Here is a 13,785-nt window from a genome sequence, read left to right as displayed (position 1 = left end):
TCGTATTTTGTGGCTAGCGTGAGCGCTTACAACTAACACTGCGGACCGCGAGGTGCCGCCGCGCTGCCCTGTTGTGCCGAATCCGAGTCCCTGCTGAATCCGACTCCCGCTTTGCGGACAGAATCGGCACAACACCCCCCGCTGTAGAACTGCGGTAGTGAAAGCGCTAATATTCATGGCTGCAGACCAAACAAATGAGCCTGAAACCACAGTAGCTACTGAACTGACTATAAAACTGTACAGTTTTAATAAATCTGTTCAAGAGCAGAGCTGGAAAATGATGGCTAGGGAATGAATCCATTGTATAAAGAGCGTCCTAATCTGTTCATGCTCCGCAGATAAAAACAAACTCACTTCTTAGACTTCTAGATAAGGAAACTAAAAAGCAGAAAAAGGAGCAGAAAGCACATTGAACGGAGAAACTGAAAGAATGGAGATTTCTGAGTTTTATGGCATGTTTATTCTCATATACAGAGCACAGAATGCAAAAAGATTTGAGATGTGATGAGGTGAAGATTCCACTACGTTAAAATTCATATATGTTTAGGTAGTTGGTGTTAAAGAGCCTTTAGTCTCTCAGTAAAGCAACTTCACCCCCATGTTGGTTCTGAGTTTTTATTGCAATATCCTCTGGTTAAATAAAATCAGAAAGAAAACTGCAGCTATTCAGTATTACGCCTCTGCGTCCTTCCTAAATACACAGTATTCCCACTGACCAGATACAGGTGTGGGCCCATAGAAACCGGCATTAAATAGTATTTTCTTTTAGAATTGATATTGAAGAAATCCTAATAAAATAATGTTGCACTATGCTTATGTTTGCTTGGTCAGGAAATGCTTGAGGTAAGGAATGTGCAAGGAGTGTGTAGGGAGTGTGTAAGCTCTGCGTAAGCTGTGTGTACAGTGTTTTTCTCTCCAGGTTATGTCTCACCTCCACCCGCCGCTCACTTCCAGGCGTACAGCGTTCCTCCCAGAGTAAACAGGCACGGGAACTGCCGGGTTCTGGGACAGGGCATTTGTCTCCATATGAGAGTAGAAAGGCTGATTTATCAGCGAGCGGAGCTCCCGGTTCTGTGTACACTAAAAACACAGAGCTGCCAGTCAGTGCCAGCGAGAGAAATGAATGAACCTGGCTGCTGCTGTTAAACACGGCACAGTGGAGATAAATGCATCTGCTGCCTTCTGAGGTCAAGTGTCTTGCATTTCACCACTGTTACAGAAAACACTGCTGTTCTGCAGCCAGTAGAGGCGGGGCTATTCATATTTTGTCATTCATTTTGGCAGCCTATCTTTGATTCTTTAAACATGCTTTTTAACTCTTTGCTGAACAATAATGCATCAAGAAGTTGTTGGAAGAGTTGGAATGTACCTATTGTTTATATGTGTGAATGTGATGATATATGATATATTGAAGTGATATATTAGAGTGAAAGGATCATTTTATTGGGGAAAACTGTACAGTGCTGAGGCTCTAGTTTAGGCCCTGTTGGAGCCTCTAGCCTGGATACAAAATGAGATTATTTGGTATGCAGGTGTACATTATCCTGTTGAAAAACTCTAGTTGAAAGTCCTGCAATGAGAGGCAGCAATATATGTGGCCACAGGACAGCCCCGGTTCTAGACTGCTTTGCTTGAAGAACATTTGCAGTAGAACGTAATGGGTGGGCATATTGATAGTCATATTTTTAAAGCTAGAGTTTATTATACTGGCTAAAATTGATGTATGAAGTAAATAAAAAATAAATGTCATGTGTCTTCAAACTTATACCTAAAGCATAATAACTGAAGAGTACATTGTGCTTGTGTAAATTAATAAAAAAATATCTAATTGTCGTTCATTTCAATGCCCCACCTTGGTTAAATTAGAATTATACTGATAACAACTTTGTTATGTGAAAAAAGTATCTAGACATAGGCTAAGAATATAATATTCAAAAGTAGACATAGGAATAAGTGAAAATACAAATATAATTAGTAAATTAAACTATAAAGAAAGAAAACTAATGTGTTTTATGAGATATTCATCACCTGAATTTCAACATAAATTTCACTTTTTACAGATTATTTCTACAGTATAAACCTTATTTTCATACTGAAAATGAGGAGGACATTTTGTACATATTTAAATACATAAAATAAGGAAGAAATCTACTGTACTTTAATAGAAAAATGAAACAAAATGTTTAAGGTTTGTAGGGATTTCCTGTTGATGTAATGGAAAATGTACTGGTACGATCCAGTTTTAATACATTTGTACAGTATATCAAATAATGTAAAGATTACAAGCGCAATTAATAAACATTTCTCCTACATTTAATTAACTAATATACTAATATACTACAAATAATATACACATATACAAAGTGGCAAAAACACTTCTGCCTTGCAAAGACAAGGTCCCATATTTAATTACCCAGTTAAAAGGCATGTTATCAACAAACGAACTATATACAAACAGCCTGATTTCTAAAAATAACTCAAAAGAAAAAAAACAGCATGTGAAGGAGGATTTTGCAAATCAGAAAACGATGCATTATTGGGTTTCCTAAAGTAGTCGTACAGTTGCTTGTGTTGCGCTTTGGGGGGGCAAAAACTAAATTTTGGGGGCTACGCCAATCTCAACAAAACAACCACCCCACCCTAGAGACCGGCCCTGCCGCAGGATGTCCTGCACATATCAGTACTGAGCTATTACTGTACCTTGTATCACTACTAGGGGTGGCTGACTGTACAGGCTGAGATACAGTTGGGCATGTAGATCCTGCATACTCATAGGTTGCTAAAGACATCAAAATTGTCATTTACTGATGCAAAACAACTATGACTATGCAAATCAAGTCAATAAAATGTTAATAATTAATTAATAAAGCGCTAAAAGTAGCAACCTTCTAACAGGGAAGGTCAGAGACAGGTAGAGATAATGACAGGCCCGTCCCACACTGAGAACACTACACTGATCCGGATTTCACCTGGAGCTCAGTCTGTCTGCAGGAAAGGAGCAGCACACCCGAGGGAAGAGCTGCCACAGCACCAGCCTGCTCCTGACGGGCACATCACTCTCCATGACATCCAGAAGAGCTGGGCCTTTAGCTGAAAGCGATAGTTTAACCAAAATCCGACTTCAGTAATTGTCCTCTTACCCCAGTCAGACAGCTTTCACTTTGTTCTTTATTACACACTGGCTGGAGCTAACAGACAAAACCCACCAGTTTATTCCAGTGCAGACGGCATGTCTCAATCACATTATATTGCACACATGCTGTACTGTAGCAGAATCCATGATAATGAAGTCTTTGGATTATATAGCAACTTAGCATAGGTTAATTGTGATTGTTTAATAATTTACATATACATTTACAGTGTCGACCACGTCTCATAAAACACCAATATTTGCATTTTATTTGTATTACTTCCAGTGCAAAACTCTAAAAGTCAACTATATTAAATAGATGTTTCTTTCCAAAGTTTCTTTCTATAAGTGTCTCGTTGACCAGTCACGCGACAAACACACGGATACAAAACACAGTTTAATAACAAAGGGATCAAACTTACAGGGATAGTCGGAGACAAGCAGGATCAGTAACAAAATGGCAGCGATAGTGAACAACATACCAGGAAAAGAGGTCATACACAGAGAATCAAACAAGAGAAGGGCAAGGCAAAAGAGTAGTCAAAAACATAAACAATCAGTACTAGGGCAAGGCAAAAGAGTAGTCAAAAACCAAAAAAAAAGGGTCAGTAACTATAAACAATCAGTACTAGTGCAAGGCAAAAGAGAAGTCGAGAATGCAAAACGGGTCAGTAACAAAAGAGCAATAAATCAAAAGAAACGTGAACTAGAAAAGCTAGATACTAGATTCAATATCAGGCAATGAAGAGCAGAAACAGGGGGTATACATAGTAACAGGACAGGAGTGGATAATCAGAAGCTCGGTGAGTTAGAACACTTAAGCATCACATGATCAGCAGAGTTCGGAAGGTCTGGTAGAGGTGCATGCTGGGAGTCTTTAGAGTGTGCAACAGAGTTAATGGCAAGAAACGTCAGGACAGAAATTGATAGTTTAATAACTAAAGAAATTAGTAGTTCCACTGCAAAAGTCCAGTAGTGGAACTTGGTCCAGTTAAGTTGGTATTTTTTAGAACTAAAGATGTTAGTAGTTCTACAGAAAACTAAAGTTAGGAGTTTCTTTGCAAATTTGAAAAATTGTGTAGTTTCTTTGTAAAACTGTTAGTAAACTGTTAGTAAAAAAATGTTAGTAATTTGCTGATGGGTTGTGTTTAAACTAAATCTAAAGGGGAAATCATAGTGGTGCAGCAGCGGATTTATTAATTGTTTTTTTTATTTCTTGTAAGGAAAACTGCAGTAAAGGCGGAATTGTTTGTATATTATTATGGTCTGTGTGAGCAGTCTGGGGCAGGCCTGTGCTCTTCTGTGGAAAATCAATCATGATCTCACACTAATTTATGAGAAAGATAATGGCTTTCACTTTTTGTGAGAAACATACTAGTACCAGAAAAACATCTCAAATATCTAAAAATCTATATAACTGCATAGCTCTTGATTTGTAAAGACACAGAATTGATTGTTTAGATCTAAAGATTGGTGTCAGAAGTGGTTCATGTAGTGTTGTGTTTAAGCCCCTCCCACTAGATACTGTAGCAGTGTTGTACTCTGTTATTAGATCCCACAGTTCTGATTGGTTAAAAAGTAAACTTTGCTTTCCACAGATTTTATAAATAGGATTTAAAGTTAATTGGATTATAACCAATGGATCTGGATAGGTGTCATATTGCCACGTTGTGTACAATTACACAGTCCATCTATATGTATATGACAGTGTTCTTGCTCCATTTTAAAAGTAAAATTTAATGCTTTTAAATACCTTTTTAGGACCTCAATAAATATAATTTAAGGCCCAAAAATGTAGTCGTAACTTCTTAACCCTTGTGTTGTGTTCGGGTCTGTGGGACCCGTTTTAATTTTTAATCAAATGATACAAAAAAAAATATTTTTTCTAACTCAAACTCATTGGCATTGGCTCATTTTTTGTGAAAAACATATATCAAAACACATTTTCAATAAACACACACTGTACACCCCCCCCCCCCCACACACACACACATTTATATTACATACAGTATGTTTGGCCAAGGGTTAATAAACATTGCTTCATTTGTAAATTTGAAACTAAACTAATTTTCTACTCATATCTTCAGTTTAATTCATTTTCTTTTACATTTTATTAAAAAACTAATAAAAAAAGAGTAGCACTTTTTAAAAGAAATGTAACATAAGAAAGGTAAAGGGCAAATATTAACCATGTAAGCTGTTTATATTGCTTGCAATTTAGGTGAATCAAGCATGTGTAAAGCATTTTAATGTAAAATTGCTTAATTTTGCTGAATTAAATACAAGTAACACAGTAAACGAGTAACAAAAATATGAACACCACACAAGGGTTAAGTAGAAAATAATTAATTACCAATTTTCTTTTTAAATTTTGTTATATGTAACATATGTTATTTGTTATATTTTTTCAATATGATGCAGAACCTGTTAGCATGTTAGCTAACTCACCGCTAATGTTAGCTAGCTCTCCGCTAACCCTAGTTTTCTCCCTGGTAACATAGCCAACTCTCCGCTAATATTAGTATGTTATCTAGCTCACCGCTAATGTTCACTCAGCTAACCTTAGTTCTCTCCCCAGTAACACAGTAGTATGTGTTAGTATGTGCTGTCCCACTGGCATTAAATGCACCATCTACAAATGTAATACCTACAGCAAATGTACAGTAAATTTAAGACCTTAATTATCAAAATTTGAATTTAAGACATTTTAGGACTTTTAAGGAATCGCGGGATCCATGTGCGATTGGGTTGGTGTATGTTTTGTTAGTATTGTTAGGGTGAAGTGTATCAGTATATCACTGCATTAAGCACAGTGAATGGGTGAGTTCTGCAGTGAATCCCTCGTTACAGAGCGTTAGAGAAATCAGTGCATTCAGCCGCTGTGACTGATGGACGGTCTGTAAACAGAGCATTGTGAAAGATCTGGGGGAATGGCAGGGTGCCAGCATGGTTTGAAAGCAGGCAGCGGAGGGTTTAGGGTTGTGTGTGTGTGTGTGTGTGTGTGTATGTTACTGTGCGTGTGTGTGTTTGCTGCCAGCCATTCACCCGTCCTCTGGGGTTTCATCAGGCTGGAAAAAGACAAGGCCTCTGGGCGTTTCATTAAAATCTATTTACTTAAAACAGCGCAGAGAAAAGCTCTGGGAAACAGCGCAGATCTGACGGAGACGAGAATGGCCTGTAAGCTCAGTAAACACGAGGCAGGAACAGCGGCGGGTTCGGCGGTGAGGGAGGCCTGTTACCAGGTTCGAGAGGTCAAGTCGACCTATTTGTAGACAGTGAGGGTAAATCAGCGACAAAAATCCACAACAGATTAATCTCAGCCATGTTTACATAAAAACAAATGCTTTACATTAAATACCTCCCTGAATACACATTCTTTATACTTTATGGCTTTTGAACATGCACAGTTTTAATGTTTTTATACTTCTATTATAAAAAAGAAAGAAAAGAAAAAAAATAAAGAAAAAAAAATTACTAGGATGCTTAAAACAATATGCATCTACCATTATCTGCCCGAATACTGCTGCAGTAACATTTAATAATAATAGATATGAATAGTGTTATATTTTTATTATGTTTTAGATGTTTTTTAATTTTCGGAATCACTGTAAAATATATTAAAATATTTTTGCAGATAATTGTATAAACCAAATTCTTTATCTTTAAATAATTCATAGTAAAAAAATTATATACATTTTACTTCTGAATGAAACAACAGAACAATAAATGTTTGTGTCTCATCTCATTTATTTTATATATAATATTTTTATATATTATAATATTATTATTATTATTATTATTATTATTATTATTATTATTATTATTATTATTATTATATTATGTTATTATAGTTGTTTTATATTATGTGAGTTTCCATGTACAAAAGTGTTTCACTGTTTGTTGCACAGATTATGATTATATATGTGATAAATAAATTGTGTGTGTGTGTGTGTGTGTGTGTGCGTGTGTGTTTCAGGCGTGAGGGTCACGGTTTGCGGGTGTTCTGGGACAGGCTGAGGGAGCCCTCCTTCACGTCCCGCTGGAACCCTTTCGCTGTAGATTACCCCTACACTACACTGACCTACCACCCCGTCCGCAACGCCAGCGAGAAGCTCAGCACCATCTGTGAGGTACAGAGATACACATACAGTTAGTAAAATGTAGCCAATCAAATGTTAAATACAATATTTTAATATCATCACATGTAATTAGTAGCTGTCAGAAGGAACTTTCCAAGTTTAATTCTTTCTTCATCTTTGTTGTAGCTCAAAGTAACTGTTTAATAATCAAAACATTTTTCAGTTAAATGGCACTTCAGGGGAACAGTAAAGGTCAAGATAAAATTTGTAAAGTAAAAAAAACTGTAGAAGAGAACTGTTCATATACATTTGCTGGCAAGACAGGTAAACCAAGCTCCCTGTATGACTGTCAATAGCCATGCAACAATCAAATCAAAGCTTGTGGTGCACTGTTTCAGTGTGCAGCACTGCTTGTTACAAACATAATCCTCATATAATAGTCATAAAAAGTAAATCAAACCTGAGATATTGTCAACAAAAGCAAAGCAACAGTTTAAAGATCGGTTTCTGCAGTGTGGAATGTTAATAAAACATGGCAATTCAGGGGAATTGTGGAGGTCAGGATAATATCTAAAAGTCTGAGAAAAAACCCTTATTTGGCCACAATCAACCAAGCAGAAATGTTCAGCTAAGTAAACACTGGCGGTGCACTTTTTCACTGTGCAGCGTTACTTGATCAAAACATAACCTAGTCAATATTATTGTGCATACCAGTTAAATATACTACAGATCCTCTGCAGCAGCCAGATGAGTTCTGGAAACAGTTGCTGTGTACTGATCACGGACTGAAGTCAAAACAGATTCTTCAGCAATAATCGATAATATTATGATTGGAAAAAAGTAATTGCATTTCATTAAAAACCCTTGCCATCTATGAAGCACGGGGTGGATCAGTGGCATAGGCAATACTGCAGACTGCGTTAATGCCAAATGTAAGAGTCACAAATCTGTTAAAAGAACTCATTCAATAATAAGATAATGATCAACAAAATACACTAAAGTCTGTGAAAGACATCTTAAAGAGTTTTCTTCTCTTTTTGAAACCTGTAGCTGTGATGTACAATGTGTAAATAATTCTGGATAAATAGGTTAAAATAAATGCTTATTTTACATGAATGTCTATTTTCTCTCTCTCTCTCTCTCTCTCTCTCTCTATATATATATATATATATATATATATATATATATATATATATATATATATATATAATATAATATAATATAATATATATGCATGTGCTATGTGCATGCTTCACCTCAGGTTATTTGATAGGATGATCCTTTTTTCAGAATTTGTGCAATTAACAAAAATATAATGAGTCAGAAATTAAGCAACCAGCGCACCCAACACATGCAGGTGTGTAAAAGATGTGTGTAAGTGTGTATGGGGCTAGATTCACTTTGTGAGGATTGTGTATCATTGTGCTGGAATGAATGTTTTTGGATGTATATTTATTCTATAGCTATAGAGTCTAATTTTCTCAACAAGAAGATGCAATGTTTATACCTTTACATTTAATGATAGTTTAAAAATGTAAACATCTTTAGGTCTCATTTACCAATATCATTTGTGTATTATCCTTTAACTTGTTTTTAGGAAAAGTCATGAGAAAAAAATATATATGTCTACAGCTGTGCACTTATAATGGTGTATTTATAAACTCAAAACATGCCAAATAATATTAGAATATTTAAAAAAAAAATGTTTAAGAATATTTAAGGTCCTCCAACAATTAACCATACTGACCAGTATATTACCATATTGACAAATATTGACAAATAAAGTTATTTAAGTTTAAGAAATATGATTTAAAATGAACCACATTTTTACTTTTTCAAGCAAATGTTTCTCCCAAAAAGAAGAAATTATCAATTTATGCTTAGCCTTAATAATTGTATAATATTCAATAATAAAACATTAATTTATCCGCAACTGCTTAATCTATTTTGGGTCTCAAGAAAGCCAGAGCCAGTCCCTGCAGTCATCAGGCAGAAGGCAGGGTACATCCTGGACAGACAGCCAATCCACTGCAGGGCGGACAAACAGACACTCACAGCTAGGGACAGTTTCAAACACCTCCAATTCACCTGAACAGCATTTGAACTGTGGGATGAAACCCACGTGGACACGGGGAGAACACATAAATCCCAATTCCCCAGCAGGGAATTGAACCCAGGCCTTCTTGCTGTGAGACAAAAGTGCTACCCACTGCACCACTGCGCCACTGATAAACAGAAAGTTGCAAAAAAATAGGCTACCTAGATTGTTAGAAATAAAAAATATATTTCTCTCTCTCCAAAATTGTATTAATAAACATGTGCTGAGGGCAGTTACATTGATCCAATTAGCCTTTCAAAGTATTTGTATAACAAACATTGAATGTATTGCTATTTTTATACCATTTTTTAAAATATTAAAATATAACCTGTATAATATATGTAATATATGTACTTTTAGCACATATTAAAAGGTTTTAGGCAGACTAGGATTCTATTTGAGACCAAAATGTGCAAAGTACTTCTAAACGATGGGTTTACAGCTTTTAGTTTATTCTTTAAAAAAAAAATAAAACACTGTAAAAACACACATATTTATCAGAATAATTTCTAATCATAACATGTATGTTAAAATATATGCATATTTTAACATAATGGTTTCAGGGAACCCAGGGATAATGTCAACCTGTCCAGGGACAGCAGATAAAGAATATGTAATTAACTAAATCTGGAAAATTTACAATATAAAATATTGATGTTGATTAATGTCTATTTTCAGTGTTGATTAAATATGTAATCTGAAAATGCAGGATTAGATTTATATTATTAAATAAAATGAAATTGAGCAGATAAAACATGACATATATTGGGTTCATACTGTCTGCAATCAAAAAAGACAGTTTTTCTGATTTGGGGTTGTATAATAATTAGTTGCAGGTCTTACACACTTCAGGCTTTTAATTGAGCACAGATTGTACCTGACAGCTGCTGACCTGTGCCAGCTCTGAAGATATCAGCTTTTCCAGCAGGTCACAGGTACAGGTAGAGGTAGAGGTACGGGTGGGGCGTGTTGGCCTGTACAGGTGACCCCGCAGATCACATAACTACTCATTTAGAGAGGCAGGGTGTCAAACTCCCACCCCAAACCCATTCCACACATTCCACCACACCCACAGAGGAACACTGGAGAGAGGGAAACAGGAGAATAACACAGATAATCAGATAATGTTCAGACATTCAGAGAGAGAATCAGACCAGAACATCTATACTAGAACTCGTCTGAGTCAGTGCTGTTCATTAAAACATAGATCTCACATTATAAATATATACTTAAGTTATGATAATACATTGGCTGTATACAAGAATGGCTGCAGTGGTTCTATTGCCTTACTGTTGACAAGTTTACAAGTGTGTCTCAGACTGCCTTCCTTAAGTTTACAGCCCAGCTTAAAGGAACAGTTTATGTATTTTATTATCAACTGACTTGCATTTCCATCAGATTACAGTACCAGCACTCAGCTCTGTTTATTCTGATTACGGCCGAGACCAACCAAAGCTACTGCACTCCAGTTTAAACCCCGAGCTGCTGCCAGCATATACTGGTGATCATTAAAAGAATAATAAATATTGTGTTATACTATTTATACTCTAGTCTAGACCAGAACATACTGTAACTGTGACAAGAGCTCTGAGCAAGACCAAGTATTAATACTGCTGGGTCCAACTACACTAAAGAAAGCTCTCTGGCTTTCAGTGTTATACCACTGATTTAGGCATAGTCTACTGTCAATCACTTTATTTATTTGCTTCATTTATTCCTAATTTATTCCTCATTTACAGTCATATGAAAAAGTTTGGGCACCCCTATTAATCTTAATCATTTTTAGTTGTAAATATTTGGGTGTTTGGAACAGCCATTTCAGTTTGATATATCTAATAACTGATGGACACAGTAATATTTGTAATATTTCAGGATTGAAATGAGGTTTATTATACAGAAAATGTGCAATATGCAGTAAACCAAAATTTGACCGGTTCAAAAGTATGGGCACCCTTATCATTTTATTGATTTGAATACTCCTAACTACTTTTTACTGACTTACTGAAGCACAAAATTGGTTTGGTAACCCCATTGAGCTTTGAACTTCATAGCCAAGTGTATCCAATCATGAGAAAAGTATTTAAGGTGGCCAATTGCAAGTTGTTCTCCTATTTGAATCTCCTCTGAAGAGTGGCATCATGGGCTCATCAAAACAACTCTCAAATGATCTATAAACAAAGATTGTTCAACACAGTTGTTCAGGAGAAGGATACAAAAAGTTGTCTCAGAGATTTAATCTGTCAGTTTCCACTGTGAGGAACATAGTAAGGAAATGGAAGAGCACAGGGACAGTTCTTGTTAAGCCCAGAAGTGGCAGGCCAAGAAAAATATCAGAAAGGCAGAGAAGAAGAATGGTGAGAACAGTCAAGGACAATCCACAGACCACCTCCAAAGAGCTGCAGTATCATCTTGCTGCAGATGGTGTCACTGTGCATTGGTCAACAATACAGCGCACTTTACACAAGGAGAAGTTGTATGGGAGAGTGAAGCGAAAGAAGCCATTTCTGCAAGCACGCCACAAACGCAATGCAAACACACACCTCAGGCGACTCTGTTTGTGGCCCTTTTTTACAGTATAGCAGAATAAGGTTTATAAACTGATTTATGGGGAAAATAAAAATGTGGTAATATGAAAACAGGGAAAACGAACTGCTGGATTTAAACAATGGAGATGGAAAAACAGTTTAGAGGGTAAAAATTAGATGTTTTGTCATTAAAACTTATGATGATGGGCGGAACTACACATCATAGTGCAACCAGTCAGCAGAGGCACTAGACCTGTGATGGTTCACTTCTATGCTTACAGTACAGGCCAAAAGTTTGGACACACCTTCTCTTTTTCAATGTGTTTTCTTTATTTTCATGACTATTTACATTGTAGATTCTCACTGAAGACATGAAAACTATAAATGAACACGTGGAGTTTTATGTACTTAACAAAAAAAGGTGAAATAGCAACCCTTCAAAATAGCCACCCTTTGCTCTGATTACTGCTTTGCACACTTTTGGCATCATTCTCTCAATGAGCTTCAAGCGGTGGTCACCTGAAATGGTTTTCCAACAGTCTTGAAGGAAGGAGTTCCCAGAGGTGTTTATTAGCACTTGTTGCCCCTTTGCCTTCACTCTGTGCTCCAGCTCACCCCAAACCATCTGGATTGGGTTCAGGTCCGGTGACTGTGGAGGACAGCTTATTTTTTGTTAAGTACATAAAACTCCACATGTGTTCATTCATAGTTTTGATGCCTTCAGTGAGAATCTACAATGTAAATAGTCATGAAAATAAAGAAAACACATTGAATGAGCAAGTGTGTCCAAACTTTTGGCCTGTACTGTATAAACTAAAGGTTTTCAAAAAAATTGTTAGGCAAATATTGTTGCTTAATATCAGAATATCGGTCTAAAATCGAATGCTTGTCTGTTCTCTTTTCTCTCTTTTCCTAGATAAACTCTTTCAGGGAGCAGCTGACCGCCGCAGCGCAGAAAGCCCACGCTCAGAACCCGGTTCCAGGTAAAGCTAATGGAGTTCTGGTTCTGACGCAGCCCATTGTCATCGAGGCGTACGTCGGACTCACATCTGCCCTTGGCAACCAGAACAAGCTGGGATACTGCCTGGCACGAGGCAACGTCGGATTCTGAGACACTGTGGAGAAACGTGTGAATCAGACCACTGTTGTAACAGAACTCATATCTCATATCAGACCTGTCCGTTAATATGAAGGGAGAGAAAGGTTCATATTGTACTTAGCTACTTACTGCGTGAAATATGAGGTAAATGTTTTATTTTTGTGTTTTGTTTTATTGAGAATGGCATAATTAATAGATTTTTTTAATATATTGTAATTTGACAAAATAAATGAAATGAAAGAAATTGTTGAATGGTGGCAAAAGCATGCAGTAGAGTAGGAAAGTTTTTATTCTGAATGTAAAAGTTTTATTCAAAGTGATTTTTACTGTTTAATATTGTAATTTTAATGAAATGTTAAGGATATCTTGTTTTGAATTAAACAAAAGTCCTTTTACGCTTTCTTATTTTTAAGACCCAGTGCCTAATCAGACCACACCTGTAATCACTTACATACAGTTGCAAAAAGTATGTGAACCCTTTGGGATTACTTGTATTTCTGCATAAATTGGTCATTAAATGTGTTCTGATCTTCATCTAAGTCACAAAAATAGGCAAACACAGTCTGCTTACACTAATACCACAAAACAACTCAATTTTGGTTTCATCTGTCCACAGTATATTTAGCCAGTACTGCTGTGGAACATCCAGGTGCTCTTTTGCAAACTTCAAACATGCAGCAATGTTTTTTGAAGAGCAGTGGTTTTCTCCGTGGTTTCCTCCCATTAACTCCATTTTTGTTTAATGTTTCCTTATAGTAGATTTGTCAACAAAATGTTAGCATGTGCCAGAGATTTCTGTAAGTCTTTAGCTGCCACTCTAAGATTCTTCCTCACCTCATTGATCATTCTGCGCT

The 13,785-nt window shown here is 36.3% G+C and overlaps 1 protein-coding gene across 1 annotated transcript in view; it reads left to right on the top strand.

The window, feature by feature from the left end:
* The window catches only part of tprg1 (tumor protein p63 regulated 1), a 53,097-nt gene extending 39,771 nt beyond the window's left edge, over positions 1–13,326 (top strand). The window contains exons 6-7 of the mRNA XM_007233624.4: positions 7,107–7,260; positions 12,749–13,326. Of these exons, the coding sequence (XP_007233686.2) occupies positions 7,107–7,260; positions 12,749–12,943 (349 nt within the window). The 3' untranslated portion in view covers positions 12,944–13,326. The remainder of the gene's footprint in view (positions 1–7,106; positions 7,261–12,748) is intronic.
* The last annotated feature ends 459 nt before the right edge of the window (positions 13,327–13,785 follow it).

The sequence above is a fragment of the Astyanax mexicanus genome, chromosome 5 (genome assembly GCF_023375975.1).
Source record: "Astyanax mexicanus isolate ESR-SI-001 chromosome 5, AstMex3_surface, whole genome shotgun sequence".
In the NCBI taxonomy this organism is placed as follows: Eukaryota; Metazoa; Chordata; class Actinopteri; order Characiformes; family Acestrorhamphidae; genus Astyanax; species Astyanax mexicanus.
This window is presented reverse-complemented; position numbering and strand designations above follow the sequence as displayed.